General features: G+C 43.0%; 1 protein-coding gene and 3 long non-coding RNA genes across 8 annotated transcripts in view; 2 read left to right on the top strand and 2 right to left on the bottom strand.

The window, feature by feature from the left end:
- The window catches only part of MAPRE2 (microtubule associated protein RP/EB family member 2), a 137,373-nt gene that overhangs the window by 37,994 nt on the left and 76,070 nt on the right, over positions 1 to 23,309 (top strand). The window contains exon 1 of one of the 5 annotated variants that reach the window (XM_006202307.4): positions 10,458 to 10,726. The exons of the other annotated variants lie outside the window; for them this stretch is intronic. Within the exon in view, the coding sequence (XP_006202369.1) occupies positions 10,608 to 10,726 (119 nt within the window). The 5' untranslated portion in view covers positions 10,458 to 10,607. Of the gene's footprint in view, positions 1 to 10,457; positions 10,727 to 23,309 lie in introns of those variants that run through there. 5 annotated transcript variants of the gene reach the window in all.
- Positions 1,888 to 6,949, bottom strand: LOC140688883 (uncharacterized). The gene is made up of 2 exons (XR_012063727.1): positions 6,893 to 6,949; positions 1,888 to 2,237 (listed from the first exon to the last, which is right to left on the bottom strand). It is a non-coding gene; the product is annotated as an uncharacterized lncRNA (long non-coding RNA).
- On the top strand, positions 10,817 to 12,575 carry LOC140688997 (uncharacterized). Its single transcript, XR_012063846.1, has 2 exons — positions 10,817 to 10,938; positions 11,065 to 12,575. It is a non-coding gene; the product is annotated as an uncharacterized lncRNA (long non-coding RNA).
- LOC140688996 (uncharacterized) lies at positions 18,861 to 22,416 on the bottom strand. Its single transcript, XR_012063845.1, has 3 exons — positions 22,228 to 22,416; positions 20,586 to 20,982; positions 18,861 to 19,262 (listed from the first exon to the last, which is right to left on the bottom strand). It is a non-coding gene; the product is annotated as an uncharacterized lncRNA (long non-coding RNA).

The raw sequence follows: 23,309 nt of genomic DNA, 5'->3' as shown, positions 1-23,309 counted from the left end.
AGTGGCATTCTCTTGCATGTGGCTGTTGGGTTTTCCTAATGCCATTTATTAAAGAAACTGTCTTTCCCTACCATGTATTCGTCAAAACTCCTTTGGGTAAATTATTTGACCATATATGTATGGGTTTATTTCTGGACTCTGTTCTGTTCCATCGATCTGTTAATCTGTTTTTATGCCAATACCATACTGTTTTGATTACTATAGCTTTGTAATGTTGTTTGAAATTGGGAAGAGTGATGCCTCCAGCTTTGTTCTTCTTTCACAAGATTGCTTTGGTTATTTGGGGTCTTCTGTGCTTCCATACAAATTTTAGGATTATTTGTTTATTTCTGTGAAAAATGCCATTGGAATTTTGATAGGGATTGCATTGCATTTGTAGATTGCTTTGAGTATTATGGGCATTTTAACAATATTAATTCTTCCAATCCACAGGCCTGGAATATTTTTACATTTATTTGCATATTCTCCAATTAGTTTGATTTCTTTCATCATAGTTTTCAATGTACATGTCTTTCACCTCCTTGGTTAAATTTATTCCTAGGTATTTTACTATTTTTTATGTAATTGTAGTGGGATTGGTTTTTTAATAGTTCATTATTAGTGTATAGAATGCAATGGGTTTTTGTATATTAATTTTGTATCCTGTAACTTTACTGAATTTATTGCTTCTAACAGTTTCTTGGTGGAGTCTTTGGGGTTTTCTATATACGATATCATGCTATCTGTTACTAGTGAGAGTTTCACTCCATCCATTCTGATTTGGGTACCTTGTGTTGCTTTTTATTGTCTAAGACTTTATACTATATTAATTCTAAAGTGCTGTCTTCATTAAGGAAGATACTGTCTCCCCCATCCCACCCCCAAAACACACACACACTGCATGTCTAATTTTTTAAAATCTTGGGAAATATTCAGTGGCCTGGCTTGGGTCACAGACCTAACTCTGAACCAATCTCTAGGTCCAGGAGGATGGAATATTATCATTGTCATTCTAGTAGATTCTTGCCAAGGTTTGAAGGACTAGTTCCCAGAAGAAGGAGGGTAAGACAAAAATAATAATTCACTAGACATGCTTTTTGCACTACGTGCCATTACTTCTCATTCATATTGATTCCAGTCCTGCCTCTTTGAAGGCTGATCGTATCCTCACTGAAGAGACTGGGGATGGGGCTGTTGGGGAGGGTATGAAAGGCAGGCTGGGTGAGGCGATAAACCCAGGAATTGATCTAGTTCCATCAGCGAACTGTTAACTCATTGTGGCTCCCTGTATGTTAAGACTAAGATCCCTTTGGATTTCCTAAGGGCAAATTCCTCCATATAGAAATGAACTGGAAGCTACTTAAAGGTGACCTTTGATGTTCTCATGTGCTCTTCTCTGCAGTTGGACCTCTCATGTTCATGTTCTATAGCAAATGTACATTGAGCACATGCAGATGCTTGGCATTATAAGCTCTCAAGTTAACAAAACATAAGTGCTAATTAAAACATTTCTGATGGAAACTTAGTCTTCATAATTTCCAGTTGCAACCTTTTTTTTTTTTTTGATGAAGCTTCTTTAATTTTCTTCTTACAAATTGTATTTGGATGAGGTCAGAAAATGGGGAGTTTCTCTTCCATTACTCACACTGCTTCCCAGCTGCCGGCCTCATGTTCCCTTGATGCACTGTTGAGGGACCATCCGTTGAGCCCTAGTTCTGCTCCCATGCGCACCAGCCTGGACAGAGAAGCCCCAGGCTCAGGAAGCCCCTCCCTCCCAATGTCCCTCGTTGCCATTGGTGGCTTCCATTCTGAGTGGCTCTGAAGCTCTGGAGGCCACTGTACCTGTTAGAACCACTGTCTCCCCAACCGTCTCTCCACCTTGGCTTTGTATGATATTAAAGAGTCTCATTCAGTTTGGATTTTTTAATATTCCTTGCCACTTAACTGAGTCCAAGACGCCTTTTATCCTTTTTCAATTGTCCTACCCCGTCAGTTCAACAGGATGTGTTTCGTTTAAACATGGACATAAAATAGGGGAAGGAAACAAGGGTATTTCATGAACTGGGGCACGGACATATTTCAGTGAGAGCATTCATTTGAACAGGCACGTCTAGCGTTGGATGGTTGAATTGTAACAGTCTTCACATAGTGAAAATGAAAGCAGACTTGAGCTTTGCAAAGAAATACCAAAAAATGCCTGTGGTTGCCTCTCCCCTCCAGAAGATATCAAAGAAATGGATATTGATAATTGAAGCTTACTCAGAAAAAGAAAATAGTTAATTGCTATAAATAAGGGTATGAAACTTAATTTTCTCTATTAATCGCATATACTGCTGACCCCCAGTGCCGGCATCTCTTCCTCCCCCTCCTCCCTTTTCTTTGACCATAATCTACAGCTCCTGCCCCCCCCCCCCACGTCTTCCATCCCTCTCTCCCATGAATACTGCTCCCCTCTCCTGTCTCTCATCGCAACACGTTCTCTCTGCCTCCAGTCTTTTCCTGGCTTTAACTTCTGGCTCCCCAGACTGAACTGCCTTTAGGGCAGCATCTGCCATCTCTTGCTTCCGTATCCTTCTGCTGGCTCATCCCTGCTCCTCCCCAACCCTAAATTCTGCACTCTTGCACCCAGGTGTTATCAGACCCTAGTGGAAGGCAGACTGAGTTAGTGAATAAGAATGACGGCTTTGACTCCTGGCAGGTGTGTTCATGCCCAGCTTTGCCACTTCCTGGCTGGTGATCTGCCTAAGTTATGTAACTAGTTACCTCCTCTGACAAATGGGGTTTCGAATCGCCCCTTCCTCATCAGTTTCCGTGAGGATGAAAATACCTATCCAATTAAAATACAGCACTTGGCCCATCACAAGTACTCAGTACGTATTAGGTGTTGTTATGATTGTTGTTGGAGAGAATTCCACTTCTGTGCCCACCAGCACTGCTAACACGACTACAAAGCAATGGCTTCTGTGGTTTTAAGCCGGTCTTCACCGTGGCCATTCAAAGCCCGGTACGTCCTGGTCCCTCTGTGGTCTTTATTCCTTTTTTTTTTTTTAAATTTCTTTTTAGTGAAGTACAGTCAATTACAATGTGTCCATCTCTGGTGTACAGCACAATGTCCCAGTCATGCATATACATACATATATTCGTTTTCTTTCTTTTTTTCCATTTAAGGTTTTTACAAGATATTAAACACAGTTCCCTGTGCTATACAGAAGAAACTTTTTCCTAAAATCTGTTTTTATATATAGTGGCTAACATTCGTAAACCTCAAACTCCTAAATTTATCCCCTCCCACTCCCTTTCCCCGGTAACCATAAGATTGTTTACTATGTCTGCAAATCTGTTTCTGTTTTCCTCTGTGATCTTTCTGACCTCATCTCCTGCAACTACCCTCCTGCCCCACAAGATGAACCCTCAGACACTCGAGTGTAGGATTCATGAGGACAGAGAATTTTGTCTATTTTGTTAATTTCTGTATCTCCAGAGTCAGTTTTTTCTAGCACGCAGTAGGCGCTCAGTAAATATTTGTTGCATGAATGATTGAGCCCAAACACAAGTATCACTGCCTTGGTGAAGCTCTTCCTGTCTCCCCAGGCAAGGTTACTTTCTTTTCTATATTCCTATGATACTTAATACATTCTTCAATTATAACATTTATCACATTGTATTTTTATGGAAAACATATTTAAAGCTCTTAAATTTAACCAGATGGAATAATTCAAAAGCACATTTTTATTTAATAGACTGAAACCTCACATTGCACAGATTTGATTGATTGATTACAGAAATCATAATGTTCTGCAAGTTTGTAAATTACATTCCCATCATGTTCTATGAGTTATTCCACAAAATTAAGTCCAATCTTGAGAAAATCCCCCCCAAAAAAAAAGCAAATTAGGAAACAAATTCCAATACACAGAGAAATCTCCTAAGGAATGGCATGTTCTATGTTTTGACATTATGAAAGGCTTGTCATTTTACGAGCACATAGGAAGGAGGCTTGCAAAATTCTGCCTTGTGAACATATCAGCATAGCCATAAATGAGGCTGATAAATAATCTGCAAAGACGAGTAATCTCGAAAGTCAATCCCAGAGGAGCATTGCCTGTTCAGGTTGGCTTTGAAGGAGAGCTTTCTTCATCTGGGGGAAAATATTCACCAATTTTTTCTTAAATAAAATGCTATTGCCAAAAGCCAGGAGGCACATACAGATTACAGAATTCTCATCAGGTCTAAAGGAAGAGCTAATAAAATCTTCTGTGCCTCAGGGAGAAAGTAGTGAGCAAGGACCACTCTCAAGTACATCTCTCTGCCAGCAATGTGATTTCAGAACCAGCACCACTGGTTGGCCAGTCATGTGTTTAGTCACTGCTGTCAATTTGGGTGCGGAGCATATTTTAAGCCATTGATGGATAACCTGTCCCTGCCATTCCCTACTGGAAAATACTAGGATATACGCCTGGGAGAAATTGCTTGTCCCAGGGCAGCAATGGTGACTGCTAAGTGGAATCTTCTGTCTACATTCAGAGGTGGTAACAATCTAAGAAGCCGCCATCTAAGGCAGTGTGACAGCTGTGAATGCCTTTGACAGCGATGATTATCAGCCTCAGTGAACACGCTTCAACCTGGAAAAGGCATTCGTGATGAGTAGGTACCGCTGGGGTGGAATCGGAATTAACATCCATTCCTGGCTAATGACTTCACATCTTCTCTGCTGTTGTATTTTGAGATTTCTCAAATCCAAGGCAACGCAAAAATCCCTGTTTGAGACGCATGTCACATGTTGGAGGAGTAGAGAGGTGTTGATTTCTGCCAAGACACAATTGCCAGTGCTCGCTGGCCTCATCTCGAGAGAAACAGGATTGTGCTATACAACCTAGGGACTCAGAAAATTAAAGTCTGGGCTGGTGCCCAGTTCCGTCTTCCTTGATTGGACTTGTGTCCTGGGACGGCTGCCGGCTTCCTTTTTTGCTCTTTGCTCTGGCCCTGTGCCTCCTGGGTTCCCCTTAGTGATCTTGCTCTCCAAATATGCATTTTATAAAAAAAAATACTCATTTGACCTTTTTTTGGTGTATGTCTTAACGCCATTAGAATAGGAGCTCAGAGGCAGGATCAGTTCCTCTGGTGCATAACAAATGCTTATTAATTAACACACTGGCCCTTCCAATATTGCTGCGAGCTTTTTCGTGCAAATATTTGACGCTCGTTATTTGCTGACACTATATTCATGACTCTTAATGTCACCTCATTCCTTCAGTATCTTTGTTAGGTCAGAATATTAGTGATCTTGCAAAGAATTAACAGGTTCCCGGCTTGTTGAAGATGCCCTGATTTTCTTCAGTAATCATTGATGGGTCTGATCTGAAATTCACCCTCTTAAAAACATCTCTGAGAGCACCTTCTCAAATCCGGTCCACATTTCTCTGCCCTTACCTGACTCAAACTTTGTGACATTTGGCCCTAGAGGCACCTCTCTCGTCTCTGATACCTGCTTCTCCCCTGGGCCCAGCAAAACCGCTCCCTCCTGTGATTTGCCCCAGCAGGTAGAATCCTTCACAGTCTTTTTTATTTTTTCTTCTTTTTTTTTTCTTTTTTTCAGACTTCTTTTTTACCACTCAGCTTTTAAAAAGTTCCTTCTCTTTCTCCCTGAGTGAGGGCAACTACACCCACAGCTTCAGTTCTCACCTATGAGATAATTTCCTCCAAATCTTATGTATCTCCAAGTCAAACGTAAATTCAAAGACCCACCTGTTCCCTTAATCAACAAATACTTAAGGAATCCCCACTGTGTGTGAAGCCTGGTGGCCACTCGGTGACCACTTCCTGTCACCCCGAGGGTGTCCTCTAGGTACTTCTCCGTGTCCAAAACACTAGGAGAATCTTCCTTCCAGAAGAGCGATTCAATCTGTATTTCCCATCTTAATAAATGATGCCATTCATTAACCACTTGGTCACCCAAACTGTAAACTTGGATTTCATTTGAAATCTTTCTCCTTCACGGCCCATCCTTCGTCCCCATCAATGTCTATGCCCACATCCAGCTGATCAGCAAATTACAGCGGCTATACCCTGTGAATATCTCCAATCTCTGCTGGCTTCTCCAACCCGTTGGCTTCTGTCTAAGTCTAGGCCTTCATCACTGACTCATTCTAATCTTCCCCAGCATAGCTTCCATCCTACTGCTGTGGCAGAATTGCTTGATATGCAAATTTCATCATGAATTTCCCTCCCTAAAGTAACTTCATGGTTCCAAGATACCTTCAGAATGAAGGTCAATCTTCTTAGCTTGGGCACAGCACCTCCCTGCCCCCGATCCTGGCCCTGTCCCCTGCCATTGTGTGCTCTGTTCTTGGTCCATAGTAAACAACTTGCTGTCTCGCAGGGACATCACGCCCTTTCCTACCTCAGTACCTAAGTATACCTGCTTGGGAAGCCCTCTGTTCTCCTCTACACCACCATCCCTCTTCTAAATGACAATAGAGCCTAGTGGATAATTATGTAAACTTTGAGGCCAAGAAAACCAGCTATCCAATCCTGGACAAGCTGTTTTTCCTCCCTGAGCCTCAATTTTGTCATTAGGGTTGTTGTGAGAATCAAATGAGATATGTGTTGAATAAATGAAGCACGTATTCATTTAGTGCCTATGACCTGCTAGGTCTCATTCTGAGAACCGAAGCTATCGCAGTAAATGAAACAGTTGAAGCCCCTCCCTAAAGGATCTTATATTCTGTCTTGCACTAAGGAAGTGATCAAAAAAGGCTATAATTATAATAGCTCCTTGGGGAAACTTTTCAGACCTATTTCCCAGTTTCCATCCTGAATTAGGTGCTCATCTTCTGTGGTCCCAAATTACCCCATACAGTGCCATTATTACAGCATCATGTATCATAATTGCCAATATTTTTATCTTACTTACCCATAGCTCTGAGTTCTTTGAGGACAGACCCTGGACTTGTCTTGTTTTATCAGCTTCTAGGACACAAGAAACTGTGTTATAAGTGTCAAGTGAATGAATGAATGAATGAACATTTTAAAGGATGCCTAACATATTTAAAAATAACATACCACTAAAGAGCATTTGCTATATGCCAGACACTGTGTTAACTGTTTTAAATATATTATGTAACTTAATCTTTACAGCATCACTGTGAAATCAGTATTATTACACAGACATCGTAGGTGAGAAAACGAAATCTCAGAGATGCAGAGTAACTTGCTAGGGTCACCCAGCCAGCAGGTGGGGAAAACAAGCCAGGGACCCAGGTCTGCCTGACTCCAGAACCCCAACTTTAATCCACGATGCTAGTTGGTGATGTAGGACAATGGTCTGCATATACTTTATTTGAGATATAATTGTGTACATAAGACAAAACTTTAACCCATAGTCAGATGTACACACACGTTAGCTTAGTTATTTTTTTCTGTAATCTGTGCAACTTTCTTCGCCCTGCTGAAGGGGGCTGGAAATGAAAGGTTTTTGACTTGCCAGTTCAGAGTATGACAGCTTCTTCCTTTTTAGACTGTCTTTGGAGAGCTCCATCTCTTGGGTGAATATTCGGTGTTTTAGATGTCCGTCTTTCTCCCTAGCCCCCCCCCCCCCGCCTAACCGTACCAAGCCTGTGATCTTAGCCTTTAGCGTGATGATGCCGTGCCTTGATTGGAGAGGAAGGTGCTGGGGAGACACTATTTAAGGCCATCGTTTCCCGGAGTCTCAAATAGGCCTTTTACCTCATTATGCAAAAGGAAGTCCCTTAGGGTGAGAACAAAGCCAAAACCTCTCTAACATCTCCCTTCAGGGACCTGAAGATGGGAGACGCTTTTTCCCACCTTCACCCTCTTCTTCCCACCTCCAGTTGGGGTTGGAAAGGGTCCTCTCCCCATCCTCTTCCTGCCCGTTCAGCGCTTTCCCTGTGTCCTAGCATCCTCCTTCCCAAAGTGGAATGTGCCTTCCCTTCTCCCACGGGCTAAACTGGAGAATGGCTGCCAGGTAACCTGATTTATGGGGCGAGGAATGAAAACACATCTGTTTAATATTTTCAAATTATTACCCGTGTTACCCCTGCATCTCGGAGGGTAATCACAGGTCTCTGGGGCTCTCTGGGTCCCTTTATAGTGGCGTGGTTCAGAGCAGTCCTGGAGGAAGATTTACAAGGGGTCTTAGGTCCTCCACCTGCCCCACTACCGCTCCCCTTTCAGCCCATCGACCCAAATTCCTGGTCAGAGTCCTCGCCTCCACAAACGGCTGAGAAACAGTGGGAGTGTTCTCGCCACACGGTTAGTTGGTGTAGTCAGTGAGCTATACTACATTCAAATTCTGGCAAACTGAGGCCCTATGATAACACTAATTATGTAACCTGTTATTTAAGTACAGGATTATGGAAAAGTAAGCTGTACTCAGGAGCCCAAAATGAAAACATTCAATATCTGATTTGTGGACTATGCCTTTTAACTTCAGACCCTCCCCAAAGAAAGGGGAAGCTTTTGTGAAAGGGAACAAATTAGTGAGGAAATGGACAGCGTGGGTCAAGTAACAGAAATAGTAAGAGGAAGCTCTGATCTTTTGTAGCAGTAAGGACACTCAAGCCCCTTGAGCTCATTGTTCAACGTGAGGCTTGCTGTGTGTCTCTTGTCTTTAGATACTGATCTGGGTACCTCGTTAAGTCTTAGGTTAGAATTGGATCCTTACTGTATGAAAAAAAAAAGTTCTCATATAAGCTGAGATATGAAGGAATCAACTCGTGCTCTCTGAATTCACGGGAGAAAGTAGAAAATAAAATTAGAAAAATGGAGTTCAAAAGGAGAATATAGAATGGGGGGGAAAATGCCTCCTTGTTTGAGATTATCATTACCATCTGGGTTGTAAACCATTTGATTCTAATTTGAGAAGCCTGATGCCAGAAATAATTTATTACTAGGGAGATATGCTGGAGAATTGTCAGGAATGACAGAGTTCTTACTTGTTCTAATATCTGTTTCACAAAATTATGCAAGTAAGCCATACAATGATGTGATGGGGTGAGCCTGGTATTTTCTGCTACATACATTTATTGTCTTTTGCATCCCAATTCTTCTTCCTTTCCCACCCCACAAAAGGTCAGAGACCACTTTTGATAAGCAGAGAATCCTTCAAACTCTCTTCTTCTCTCTGAAGGAAAGCTCTGGACACATCTGGAATCTGTTCGGAATTTATAATCTAATCCATAGACTTTGCACAATACTAGCAAGTCTGTTCAAGGCTATCTTTTCATAGTGGTCATTTGAGAGTGTACATAAAGTACTTGGGTCTTACCGTGATCTATAACATTTACGAGTTCACATTAAACATAGATCACCACTGTCCAATCACATTGATAAAAGCACGTCATTTTGAAGTTCCAGTTCACCACTTCCTGGCTGTGTGACCTTGGACGAGTTAGTCAATTTCACTAGTTTACTCATCTCCAAAATAGGGATGGGGGAGGGTATAGCTCAGTGGTAGAGTGCATCTTTAGCATGCACAATGTCATGGGTTCCATCCCCAGTACCTCGAGTTAAATAAAAATAAATAAATAACCTAATTAACCCCCCGAAGAAAAACAAAAAACCAAATAGAGATGATAATAATAATAGTACCTGTCTCGCAGGCAATGTCTCGCAGGAAAACTGAATTTTAATGATATGGAACAGCTTGAATGTTGAGAGCTTCCAAATACTAAATTGGGTGTTCACTTATTTAATTCAAGGACAATAAAATGTAAGACAAGGATTTAATTATCTGTATCAGGAGGCAGTATAAGAATTTTGATTGAGAGGTCTTGGGCAATCATCTTCTAAAATGCTGGTTATCTTTTTTTTTTTTAAACCTCTCTGGGGATTCTTTTCTGCAGAAAATCTCTCGATTTGCAATCTTTCATCTTCCCATTGTTAACGTAAAGGTACATTGATTAGAAGGAAATGCAGCTTCCTCTTAGATTTTCAGGTTTGGGGCTACTCTTGGGGAGGAGGTTGCTCCTGTTTGGAGAATAGGGGAAGAGAAGCAGCTGGAAATGTTAACCGCTTAGTCTGATCCATTTTCTAGAAGCAGGCCACCATGTTGTATTTTTCTAAAAGCAGACCAAGTTTAATTTTCACGGCAGAAGAACTTGGTATCGAAGGAGTTAAAGGGTCTCCCACACCCCTCTGCCTGAATCGTTCTTTTGTGTACACAGCTGCAGTGGGAGCTCGGCTCGGAAAGGAAATGGTTAGAGGAAGAGCTGGTTTTCAGACCCAGGCGAGTCTGCGAGGGGGGCCGCGGGTGGCCTGGGGTTTTACGTGCCAGATGTAGGCCTGCCCGGGTGCCTGCCTGGAGCCGCTGGCGTGGTCGCGCCGTGGCCCTGTGCGAATCCAGGCGAGGTGATGAGTTAGCGGGTTGCTATGGGGACGGGCCGGCCCACGTGACCAGGCTGCTGCTGCCGGCGCTCTGACGTCAGCAGCCGGGAGGGCGGGACGCGGGAGGGCGGGGCGGGAGCCGAGCCGGGAGAAGGGAGCCGCGAGCAGCGAGCAGGCGGCAGGCGCGGTCTGCGCGAGGAGCAGGCGAGCGGGAAGGCGAGACGCAGCCACCTCCGTCCCCAGCCAGCCCACAGCGGTTTGTTCCCATCCTCGGGAGTGCGCCAATGCCTGGGCCGACCCAAACCCTGTCCCCAAATGGCGAGAACAACAACGACATCATCCAGGATAACGGGACCATCATTCCTTTCCGGAAGCACACAGTGCGCGGGGAGCGTTCCTACAGGTAATGGGGCTGGCACGGAGCGGCGCGGGCGGGGGGCCGCGGCGGGCGCGCGGAAATCCGCCCGTTATATAATGGAGCGGCCGCTGCCCCGGACCGGGCTGCAGACGTGCGTTTGTAAAGGCGGTTGTGATTATTTGCGATCTGTTTCCATGTGTCATGTTGGGTGTGCACGGAGGCTTCACGACTGCAGATGGAAAGCATTTTGTGAATAGGTTTGCTGCCTGCAAGGGGTCTCCCTCCATCTCTTTCCTTCCACACTGATAAAAATGCAAGCAATTTTGGCCCCCCTCTCCAAAGGGAGACAGGCTGGAGCACTTCCTTTCCTCTTTCCCTTTTAGATTTTAAAGGAACCGGGAGGTAGGCTGTGCCTGAAGACAGGGAACCAGGAGGATGGTGAGGAAAATGCGCTTGCCCTGGTGTGTGTGTGCAGGAAAGATGGAATCCTCTAGATTAAGCTGCAGTCTGTGATGTTGAACCGCCAGATTGATGGAGCTTTGTAAGAATTCTGCTCGCTGATTGGTGCAAGGATTGACAGCAGAGGTCACGGTGTCAGACATTCACCAAAATTTTCTCCGTAGAACCCAAGGTTTATTAGAAAGAGACTGGACTGCAGTGGACCTGAAAAGAACTGGGCGCCGTTATGCATTTTCTTAGGAGTTTATGGCTTCCGCATGGGTGGGGGGAGTCCGCCCTTCTTACTTACAGTAGGAAGGTAATTCGTCGAGGTCTGATTTGAGGATGGGACTGATCTTGGTCATTGTATTGTGAGCCTTTTGATTAATGAGTCAGCCTGTACGGTTGGCATCATTTTTACATTAGCATATCTGGCAATATGTTCTAGTAGATAAGCTCATTAAAATTGTTTGCATTGTTTGATAAGGATAACAATGTAATGGAGAATGCAGCTAGTCTGATGTAGCTCGAAGCCAGACTTGAAGGGAGACTGATAGCTTCGCTCATATTTCCTCTGAAGTTCTTTTGTACTGGGGGTAGTTATTTTTAAATGTTACCTTGATAACTGCTAACAATGCTTCTGCTTTGAGGCAGAGCACACATACCTCTGAAACGCATCCTCTCAGCTACTGAGCAACAGGAAATAACTCTTCTTTTTTTTTTATGCCTTCATCTAAACATTCAGATGGTATTATGGGCAGTATAGTCTGTGTGTATAAATGTTGCCTATTTATAAAATAGGATCGAAAGTACGCCACTTCCTCTTTCTTTGACCAGAGAAACCCTATTAGCTGACAAAAAAAAAAAAAAAAGCAACCTTTGCCCTGTCATCCCTGGCAGTTATATAAATACTGGGAGTTAATTTTGGCTGTGCCCAATGAGGTCACCAAAATCTCATGCCTATGGCTCCAACTGATATGTTGACATGGCATCCTGACAGATTCCAAGTGCTTGTTATTCTCTTAATATAAACCGAAATCGGTCCACAAGCTCTGGGACTCTCCTTTTGGAGACCCATGTGATTGGAAAGTTGGGTCCCTTCTCGCCCTTACCCCTCCACCTTTCTCTGTGAGCATTCCAAAGCTTAAAATAGAATTTAAAAACAAAAACAAAAACCCTGAGTTGCTTCTAAACTTCACTTATTTAAACTGTTCTTATAGGGAATAAATTTGAAGCCCTTATTTCTTAAATGATTTAATCTTTGCCCTGTAAGTAGCTTTGAAAGATGGAGTTCGAATTTTACCACATGGGCCGAAGGCAGTTGCCTGCTTGGGTTTTTTTAGTCATATGAACTCACTTGCAATGGCAATGGAAAAATCACTTGGTGGAAAAGTTAAATGCTACCTTTTGTCGATCAATGACTGCCTTAAAATAAAAAAATTATTCACCTTTTTAATTCAGTCCAAGTTGTTACTTCCATTTCCTGAATTATTTCCACTTCGCTTCCTGAGTCCCTGTAATGGTGCCTGAAATTATGTGAAAAACAAAACTGAATCTGAATAAAGATCTGACTGAGCAAAATCTTAAGTCACCAAGAGCATTGCTGCATTTGTATTTTATATAATAGGATTAGTGGACATATAAGTGGGAGATGTCATAGGTTAAATGAAGAAAGAAGACTCCAAAATTGCCTTTATGTTATACAAAGGGTGCACATGGAGACCAACACACTTGCTGTTTTCCTTGGTCTACTTTTCCTTCAAAGTGGAAGATCAGTGTAGTATAACTTCCACTTTTTTTTTTTTTTTGGAGGAGCAGAGGAGAAGGAAAAATGTAACACATTTTTCTATCCAGGAAGTGTTTCATAATTATTTCAGCATCCTGAGGCTGGGATAATATTGCTATTTAATTGCTGAGGAAACTTGGAAGGCAGTTTGAAAGCCAGAGTAGAGATTTAAGCACAGAGGTTTTACTTTGGCTGTAGGTTCACTGTGGACCCCAACAATGAGGTGTGCCTGAGAGTTCTGCTGGAGTGCCGGGGAGGGACCTGGTCAGCCCAGCGCCCTGGAATGACCAGAGGGGTTCTTTTCTGGTTCCTTTACTGACTTCTAGGAAGAGCCCCCCCCCTCAGGTCCTTCATCTTTGGCTTTATTTTCTACACTTGCTTGTTACGTACAAGGATGTAACATTGCATTCTTATAAAAGGTTTTGTGAGGTTAATTTCAAACGCTCGAAACAAAAACTATCTTAAAAGAGGTCTGTAAGTAAAAGAAAGATGCTGTTGTAGAAAGGGGACTCTTTCAGGCACTCCAGGACAAGGACACCCTCCTGGGAGCACAGGTGTGAGGGGGAGCAGACACCCAGCGATCGATTGGGTTGGGGTGGGGAGCAGGGAGTCCCCTTTCCCAGCAGGACACATTATTGTCATAACATTTGCACCAGGTTGCTGATAAATAAGGATCAAAATATGGTTCACCACCCAGATATCTTAACCCAGGTATCTTTTGGTGTAAACAGAGGCCGTTTTTACAGCCTGGACTAGAGGAGGTGGTAAATCATTATTGAAACAGCGTGCACTTTGATTTGAAGGGCAAGTTTCCTTTACAAAACGACCCTCCCATTGGTAATTTCAGCTGAAAAGAGCAAGTGCAGAAAGGGCTCAGCGGTGCCGCGTGGACGTGTTTCCACGGCTCACGGCCGGCCGCTACTCTGTGATCGATCGCCTCCCTGGCCCCACCCTCATCTCCTTTATGAGCGCTAGGAATCCATGTATTTTCAGAGCTGCTTAAAAAACAAATGTGGTGCAGGCCATCTGAGGTGATGCTGTTTAATTCACAGAGTCGTGCTCTGGCTCTCCCTGGAGAGGCGACTCCCTATAGCTCTGTTTCATGCAGATGCTCGTAGGAAATGAGATTCATTAACTGGCCCTCTGCCCACCGCATCTTTGTTTGCATATTTCAGCCTTTTCCGAATGAATGTATAAATCCAGAGGACTGTTTCCACATGGGTGTTTGAACATGCAACTACAGTAGCATATGTTTCCGAATACTTAAAATATATATATATATTACTTGGCCCCAGGAAATGGATAGTAAAGAAAGGCAAAACAAAAATATAAGCCTAAAACATTAGCTTTGACATCCAACTTTGCCAGTGTGGAAAAATGAACTCTTGGTAAGGAAAACAAAACGAAATATTCTGTGTGTAACAGGGAGTATAGTGAAGCATGTTCCACTTAGTAGAAGCTATGGTAACATGCCTCACTTTAACCAGAATGTAGATTTCAGATCATATTCCCCCCCCCCAAAGCAGTTGCAGGCTGCAGCAGTCTCCATGCAGCTCTGTTACGTATGTGTGTACACATGTATCGGTATCATCTCCGTTCACTGCTATCATAGGTGGTTTTTAAAAACTGATTTTTGTCCTTACTATTTTTCTTAGTATTTTTAAAGGATTACTTAGTGTTTCATTAGGTGCCCAATTTTGAACTTCTTTGCAGAGTCCTTTGTCAGAGCTTCTGTTAAAGGGATGGTCTTCCGGGTGCCCTTGGTGAGAGGCTCACCCCTGCTCAGCAGCGGTTGTCCTTGGTCTGGTCTGTTTACAGTGTGTTATCTTAGCTGAACAGTGCTTTGAGATGGTCCTCTGAATTTACGAGGTTGAGTTCTACATGCAGCCTCTTTCCTTTGGATACAGGGACCTCTTGAAGCTGCAATGAATAATCCCTTAGATTAGTGGAGGGGGAAATATTGGGACTAACCTAAATATTTCATTTGGTTTGGAGAATTGATTAGACAAATACTTGAGAGTCTTACTTACCAGGCTGTCTGCTAGCTGCGCCTTCAAGGACCTTGTGTTCTAGCAAAGTCAGATGCTTTATGCAGCTCATTTTCTAAGTTTTACTCTGTTGTCAATATTTGACTTGGTCTGATAGCAAAAGTGGTTTGCATTTCCTGAGCCCACAGTGACTCAGAGTAGAAAAAGATACCCTCAAGGCCAGTAGCTATAGGAAGCGAAAAGAAAAGAGTGGAGGCTTTAGAATCAGAATGTTCATCGGCCTGGCAAGGTGCACGTTGAGCAGTAGTGGAAAGAGAGTCAGGAGCCTTGGAAGGCGGGCAGGGAGGCCAGAACTTGAAAATAGAGAGCCATTGAAAGCACATTAACTGAAAAACGGTGTAATAAAAACCGAAGTGCATCCTGGAATTGAGCTCCTGTTTTGCAGTGAGAATTGAAAGGAAGATGGAATCCTGCAGTGCCCCATCCTGCCGAGCCCAGAATTCATAGAGAATATTTAATTCACTATAAGAGAGAGAAGGCTCTAACCCTGACGTAGGGCTCAGGACAAGGTAGATGGACGCTCCTCGCTCAAGTCATCTTTCCCCGAGTGGAAGCAATCAGGGCAACTTCATCCCAGAACAGGACTGGTACTTAGGTCAGATGGTGGCTTCTGTATTTGTAGCTGCCCACATCCTAGTTGGCGGTCTAAAGGGATGGCTGTCGGGTAGAGTTAACACTGTTCTGGTCTTGCTGTACTCAGAAGCACGGCGTCCGGTATTTCATTGTGAAAGATCCTCCTCACTCATTTAGTGCCGTGAAGCATGCAGATGTGACAGGTGAAGCTGCTTACAATGCTCCTTATGGCCCCGGTGCTAATTCCTCTTGCAGCTGGAAGGTGATCACCTTGATGGCAGGCTCTGGTGTGGACTGAGCGTTTGACCTGGGTTGTGGGGATTTGTTTCCTTTTGAATTTTATCACTTTCACTTTCAGGGAATTGATTTGCTCCTCTCCTGTGAAAAGTATCTCTCTGCACGATGAAATACGTTAGAATATATGTTAGAGTAGTTTCATTCTTGACTTGAGGCTGCCTTTCAGCTGTCAGCCTCTGTAATACTAAATTGAATATGTCATACTCATCCAATATCTTTTTATTGAAGTCTAGTTGCTGTACAGTGTTATATGTTACAGGTGTACAGTACAGTCATTCACAGTTTTTAAAGGTTATACTCCATTTATAGTTATTATGAAATACTGACTGTGTTCTCCATATGGAACAATATATCCTTGTAGCTTATTTTATACCTACTCGTTTGTACCTCTTAATCCTCTACCCCTATGTTGCCCCTCCCTCTTCCCTCTCCCCACTGGTAACCACTAATTTGTTCTCTGCATCTATGAGTCAGCTTCTTTTTTGTTATATTCACTACTTCGTTGTATTTCACATATAAGTGATATTATACAGTATTTGTCTTTCTCTGACTTATTTCACTTAGCATAGTACCCTCCCAAGACCATCTATGTGGCTGCAGTTGGCAAAATTTCCTTCTTTTTTATGGCTGAGTAGTATTCCATTGTATATAAATACCACATCTTCTTTACCAGTCATCTGATTATGGACACTGAGGTTGCTTCCTTATCTTGGCAACTGTAAATAATGCTGCTGTGGACATTGGGGTACTTGTACCTTTTCAAATTAGTGTTTTTGGGTTTTTTCGGATATATGCCCATGATTGGAATTACTGGGTCACGTGGTAGTTCTCATCTAGTATCTTGAGCACTATTCCAGCAGCCCTTTCTCTTGGAACACTGTACAGACATCCCACTGGTATCACATGAACCTTGTTTCTTGCTCACTTTAAAATTCCGATTGTTTACCTTGGTGTTTTTAGCCATTAGAATTTATATTATATTGAGAGAATTCTTTCCAAATGGAAACCTACAGTTCACACAGGCAAAACCTGAAGTTACAGGACTTTCACTTTTGTAGCATGAATCAAAGACATTTCTCCTAAATATGTTTTTGTTAGATGCTAGATGCGTCCCCAAAGATGATCATTTATCTTAGTGAAAATAAATCATGAGTGTGGTAAAGATTAAACAAGAGTTTTATAGGCCACCAAGAAATAATTTCTTAGTAGGTTACTAAAGAGAAGAAAGAAAGAAAAAACAACTTGTACATTTTCAGTGTCAAGTCTCCCCAGGCTAATTAGGATTTTAGTCATTTGAACCAGGACAAACTTATTTAAAGCATTATTTTGGGTTTTTTTTTCCTAAAGGAGCAGAAGGTGGTGATAGAGATATGGGATGGTCAAATCAATGAACACTTTTGTGTAATTCATCCAGTAAAGGAGATATAACTAGAGCCCTCTGTTATTTCTGTGATATTTCTGTTAGGAAATGTAACTCAGTCTTTCTGTTACTTCTAGACCACATTTGGTTCGGGCAGGTAAAATGTGCCAAAAGAACCAGTGTGGGGCCATGACTTGGGAACAGAAGAGGAACAGGGCGAGAGACTTGAAAATGAAGAGAATGTGTTATCAGTCCAGAGAGTGCATTGGTGGAAGTCCATAAAACTTGCGATCCTGCATGCAGAATTGGTCCTGAGGTTCATGGCCAGTGTTTGCTGTTGCATCATCTTTAAAGTGACCTTGCTCTTCTTGTGAGGCACACCTTAGGTTTCTGTGATCCTGTTCTTTTTCCTAGAAGTAATGTTTGTTTTTGTGTCAGAGCATATTAATTCTTTGTTCTTCCTTAGAGTCCGCCTACCCTGGCAAAGCCCTGAGAGGTAATTTGTCAAAAATGCCAGAGGCATTGACTTCCTAGGGAGGCAGTCTTTCATTCACAGCTCTACTTTGGTTACAGTCAGTAGTATCCGCTCACCCAAGAGCCCTCTGGGTTCCCTGCAAGGTTTGTATTTGGTGCTCAGTAAATCAGGAGAAAGCAAAGACACTAAAATGGACTTCCATCTCCAGCCCCGGCCTCCTTCCTTTTTGACGTTTTGGAAAGCCAAAAGATGTTTTCAGGTTGCTTAAAAATGAAATCTTTTAAATCCTCACACTTTAAATAATTACACAGTTGTTGTTTTATTTAAATTTAAGCCGGAGTTCCAGCAGCAGCCTAAGAATCTGTTCTTTCCGTGGACTTACTAGGTTCCTTCTATATGCCAGGCTGTGTGCCGGGCACTTGAATTCAGAGATGAACCCCGCATAGCGCCTCCTTGACAAGCCTCTGGTGATGGGGGCATCAGGCAGGGAGGCACTGCTTGATGGAAGGAATCTGAGGTGGAGAAGTATATCTGACCCCAAGAAAGTAATTTTGTGATTACTGTGCTGATACTTGGCCAGGGCAGAATGACCACTCCTGTACTTTTCAAAAGCTTTCAGAAATGGTGCATGTAAATGAAAACTGTGTTAGAGTGTGTGTGTCCCCTACCATGACCTCTGTAGATAAGTTTTAATACAGTCTTGGGGTACAGGTTTGAGCATTGTTGAGTGACCCCCATTATGGGAAGGTTACTTCTCCCTTACGAAAAGTCACAAGGCAAAGTAAAAGACTTATCTCTCTTGATCCCCAAATTGGTACGATATTTGTGTTGACTATCACTACGTTAAACTTTTTTTGGGGGGGTGGTAATTAGGTTTATTTATTAATTTTTGGAGGAGGTACTGGGGATTGAACCCAGGACCTCGTGCATGCATGCTAAGCACTCTACCACTGAGCTGTACCCTCCCCCCAAAGGTATACTAACTTTTATGTAAAATATATGTATGTTCGTATTTCCTTGAAGTGCATGGAGACATTGACAGAACACAAACTAATCACAGTAGAACTGAACAGAGAAGTCCCTGTGTGCCTTTCTATGTTTGGCAAAAAAATTGGAACTATGTAAACAGACTACCTAATTGACCAGTGGTGTTTCATTTAACACTTTAATAGTATTTTTAAAATTAAATGGGTTTTGTTTTCAGCAGTGAGTTTTAGGTACTGAAATATGTGGGAAGCATCTCAAAATATCCACGGACTTACTGAAGTCACATGGATGTTAAAGCTTTGCCTAACGCAAGTACCCCTCTTAAGCTAAAACAATGGCCCAGATTACATGAAACGCGCTCCCGCAGCATCCGCCCTTTGAGGTCTCACACATGGCAATGCATAGTCTGTGTTTTGCTTCATTTTCTCCAGAGTCTGTCGGAGCTGCCGTAGGTGGTGTTCTTTGTGACGTGCCCAGCCTGCTTAGTATGCTGCGTGAATCTTGCACTAACTGCAAAGTAATCCTCCGCGAGGATTCTTTGTCGGTAACCTCTTCGGATGTCTGTGTTCTTCTCATCTATCGAGCACCTGGTGTAGGTCAGGTACTGCTCAGGGGCCCTGAAAATGAGAGATGACAGTTAATGACCATTTTTAAGCCACCCTGCTGCCGTTCTCTGCCCACCCACACCCCCCAACCCTGAGTCTAACTCCCCACCTTACGGAAGTTATTGAGCAATATCTGGTCTTGATGTCACCCCCGTGATAGTGCAGGACCACAGCCAGGAAACAAGCCATCTGCATCCTCCGGCCCCTGCCCCCTCACCCACCAGTCTGGGTGAAGGCTGAGTGGACCCCACAGAGACTGACCAATTAAGAATAAACAAAAGGAAAGCTTTGAATACGTTATCCCCTCTGTAGGGACCTGCTGCTCACCATCAATACCCGTGAAATAGAAAGCTGGTGGGGCTTGTGAGCCAGTCAGTGTCTCTGCTAGAAAAGGAGGAAGCGGAAGAGGGAGTGATGGGTGGGTGCGAGCCCCCCCGCAGGGCGAGGGCTTCTGGGGGTGGATGTGCCGGCCCCTCCCCCTCCCTCCTGGCTCCCTGTCTCTTTCCGTTTCTGGAGGTCTAGCAAATCTGTCCCCCAACACTTCTTCTCCAGGGGGAAGGAGAAAGAGAGGAGAGTCGTCAGCTGCCTAGGCAGGGGCTGAGGACAGGAGGGCACGGGGACCTGTAGATCTTTCCAACATCCCTTCACGGGGCTGGCGACACACAGTACATGGAAAAGTAGGTTTGGTGTTTGGGAAGCCAGTTGTTCTCCGCCCACAATTTCTGACAGACAGGTAACACTGCCATGATGCTGACCTTAAGATGTCAGCGTGAATAACGGTGCATGTACTTCCAGCCTGTGTGATGCGTGTCACTGCTGCCTCAACTCCAGTTCAAAACTTGGTCAACCCCGCATGTCTCAATGGGGTCCTCAAAGTCCCAGATGGCTGCTTGGAGAAGCAGGGAAGGGGTAGCAGGCAAAGCTTGGGCTCTGGCCTGAGACTTATTTTCTATCCCGGCTCCAGCCCGTTCTCACTGTTTCATCTAGGGCAAATTTTGTATCCTCTCTAAGCCTCGTTTTCCTAGTATGCATAGGCCTTAGGGAGTTCTTAATGAGGATTTAAACAAGATACGGAATATGAAGCATACCAGGCAGTGAATGGTGCAGAGTAATTGCCTTTAAAAATGTCAGCTGGCATTGTTGCCTGTAATTTCAGTGTACTCTTTTACCCTGTCTTTACAATATGCTGTGAGCTCTGTCCTCAGTACCTGTTATAATACCTGGCATGTAGCAGATGTTCATTGAAAGTTCCAAATTGAGTCTGGGAAAATTGAACCAAATTAGACTGTGGTCTCCCCCACCGTATCAACTTTATTAAGAATTAATTTTACGTACACTTTAAACGGATACAGTTGACTGTATGATTCTGTGGGTATTGGTGGCATGTATATGCCTTTGAAGCCATCACTCCTCTGCAGCTGCAGGCAACCACTGCTCTGCTTTCTGTCACTGTAGATTCAGTTACATAAATGGAAACATGCAGGTTGTGCTTTTGAGTGTCTGACTCCTTTCACTCGGTGCGGTGATTTTGAGATTCATCCCCATTGGGTGTATCTGCTGCTCATCCCTCTTTGTGGCTGAGTAGTATTCCATTGTGTGGCTGCACCATATGTGATCAGTTACCAGCTGCTGGTGGTGGTTTCCAGGTCTTGGCAGTTATGAATAAAACTTCTGTGAGTTTTCATGTACAAGTCTCAGTGGAGCCAACGTTTTCATATTCTGAGGTAAATACCTAGGAGTGGAAGGCATGGGTAATATAATTGGTATTTAACTTTAAGGAACTTAAGAAACTGCAAATAGTTGTCCACAGTGGTTGTACCATTTCACATTCCTACCAGAGAGTGAGGAGAGTTCCCCTTGCTTCACAGCCTTGTCAGCACTTGTTATTGTCAGTCTTTTCAGTTTGGCCATCCTTATGGATGTGTCCAGGTATCCCGTGGAGATTTTAATGTATGTTTTCCTGATGATTAATGATGTTCAGGTCTTCTCATGTGTTTATTGGCCATTTGTATATATTCTTTAGTGGAGTGTCTGTTAAGATCTTTTTCTCATTAAAATAGGTGGTAATAGATCAAAAACCAAAACAAATTTCTTCTGTGTAGCACAGGGAACTGTAGTCAATATCTTGGACTAACCTTTAATAAAAACGAATATATGTATTTATATGCATGACTGGGACACTGTGCTGTGCACCAGAAGTTGATGCATTGTAACTGACTATACTTCAATAAAAAAAAAAAAGATTGATAGAAAAGAGGATTGTAAAAAATATAATCTGGATGCTATAATATAGTCTTGACCTAGATTTTAATGTGTTCCTAACCTGAATATAAACCTCTCAAGAAAAAGAATAGATGTTTCTACCTGTTCTTTATCCACAGTGTCTCTTCCAGCAATTAGGTCCAGGTCTCAGTAAATACATATTAAATGATTCTATTAAAATAGACTGCATACTTTAACTCAGGGGGGAAAATGCCACTAAATCCCCTTTAAAAGTTGGTATGAAAGAGTTAACTTTAGGAGCTGTCTTTCCTTTGGGGTCTTAAGAGGAGATGCTCTTTTAATTCTGTGGAGAAGAACCCTGTAATTCTGTAGATATTCTTTTCTTTGTATTGAGTGTCCCTTTAACACTGTGTCTTTCTTTACTGTTCAGTTGGAAAGGAAAATGTGTAGAAATGTTTTCTTCTTTAAAGACAGCATGGAGCCACTTTCCTACGTTAGAAAGTTTGCCCAGGATAATCAAAGCATTACATGCCGCCCCACCCCACCGCCCTGCCCATCACTTCTTCTTCTTCTTTTTTTTTTTAATTCTGAGGAAAACATTCCCCAACTCTTGCTCACTCCGTCTTCTGTCTAATTTGGCATTTTTGTTGTTGCCAGTTGGGCTCCTGACTTCTCTAAACCACCAAAGGAGAAATTGCCTCATGTAGAATTTAGAAACTGGGAAGCAAAAGCTCAGTAAGGTCTTAGGTTTTACCTGAAAGGATCTGCCGAGGGCCCTTGTGATTTTTTGAAAGGATGAGAATGCATGGCTTCCAGAGTCTTTCTGGCTGCAAACCAGATTTCTTAACCACATGTGTTTCAACATTCAGAGATATTGTACCAGATAAGGTCACTTATGATTTCACAAATGCCCTAGGTCTACAAGTAGATTATGAGTGCAGTTTATTTCATCTATCGCTTGTTTATTTTATTGCAAAACCTTGAGGCCAGATTTCAGACATTATAGCTTCCATGATGGCAGTAATCTCTTCCTAACTAGGTCGTAGATCGTTATTTTCTGTGTTCTGGTTGGGACTGAGCAGGTCACAGCCAGTCGAGTATCAGTTGTGAGTTGAAAGTGTTCTTTTTGCTTTAATTGTGGTTGTTCCAGGAAAGGAAGCCAGATACCACTCGGCAGGACATCCTGTGATTCCCTTAGTTTACAAGGCCGAGGACATGACTTTTTTTTTTTTTTTAAATAAGATGATTGCTTGCTTCCTTTCCTGTTAACAAGAGAGGCCAGAACCAGTGATGTCCATTGGCCTCTAAGGACTATAACCAGCAAACAACTGAATCTCCCCGCAGGATCACCTGAAGAATCAGAGGACTTGGAAGAACGTCCGTGTCTCTCTGTATGGGCCAACGATGGTTTGGTCGTTATTAGCATGTAAGCAGTTGCCAGTTGTGTTGTCCTGAAATAAAACTGAAAAAGAGAGGAAGTGACCATTGTGGAAGTTCTAGGAATTCAGTACGTTAACATAAAATCTGGAATTGGGTATATTATGGTCGATCTAACAAAGAAATATAGTGCAAATACTGCCCAAGAAGATATGAAAAATGTCCACACTCTGTTGAGAAACAAGCTGATGGGTACAAATGTACATGTGCACGGCAGTGGTTTCCTAGGGCTGTCAGAACAAATCGCCACAAACTCAGTGGCTCGAAATGTGTTCTCTCACAGCTGGGGAGGCGGGAAGTCTGAAAAGAAGGTGTCGGCAGGGCTCTGCCCCGTCCCGAGGGAAATCATTTTCGCTTCTTGCTGCCTAGTGTCGTGGCCCTACGCATTCCTTGGCTGGT

Source organism: Vicugna pacos, chromosome 24 (genome assembly GCF_048564905.1).
Source record: "Vicugna pacos chromosome 24, VicPac4, whole genome shotgun sequence".
NCBI classification, from domain to species: domain Eukaryota; kingdom Metazoa; phylum Chordata; class Mammalia; order Artiodactyla; family Camelidae; genus Vicugna; species Vicugna pacos.
The sequence above is the reverse complement of the archived record's forward strand: the minus strand, read 5'-3'. Positions and strand labels throughout refer to the sequence as shown.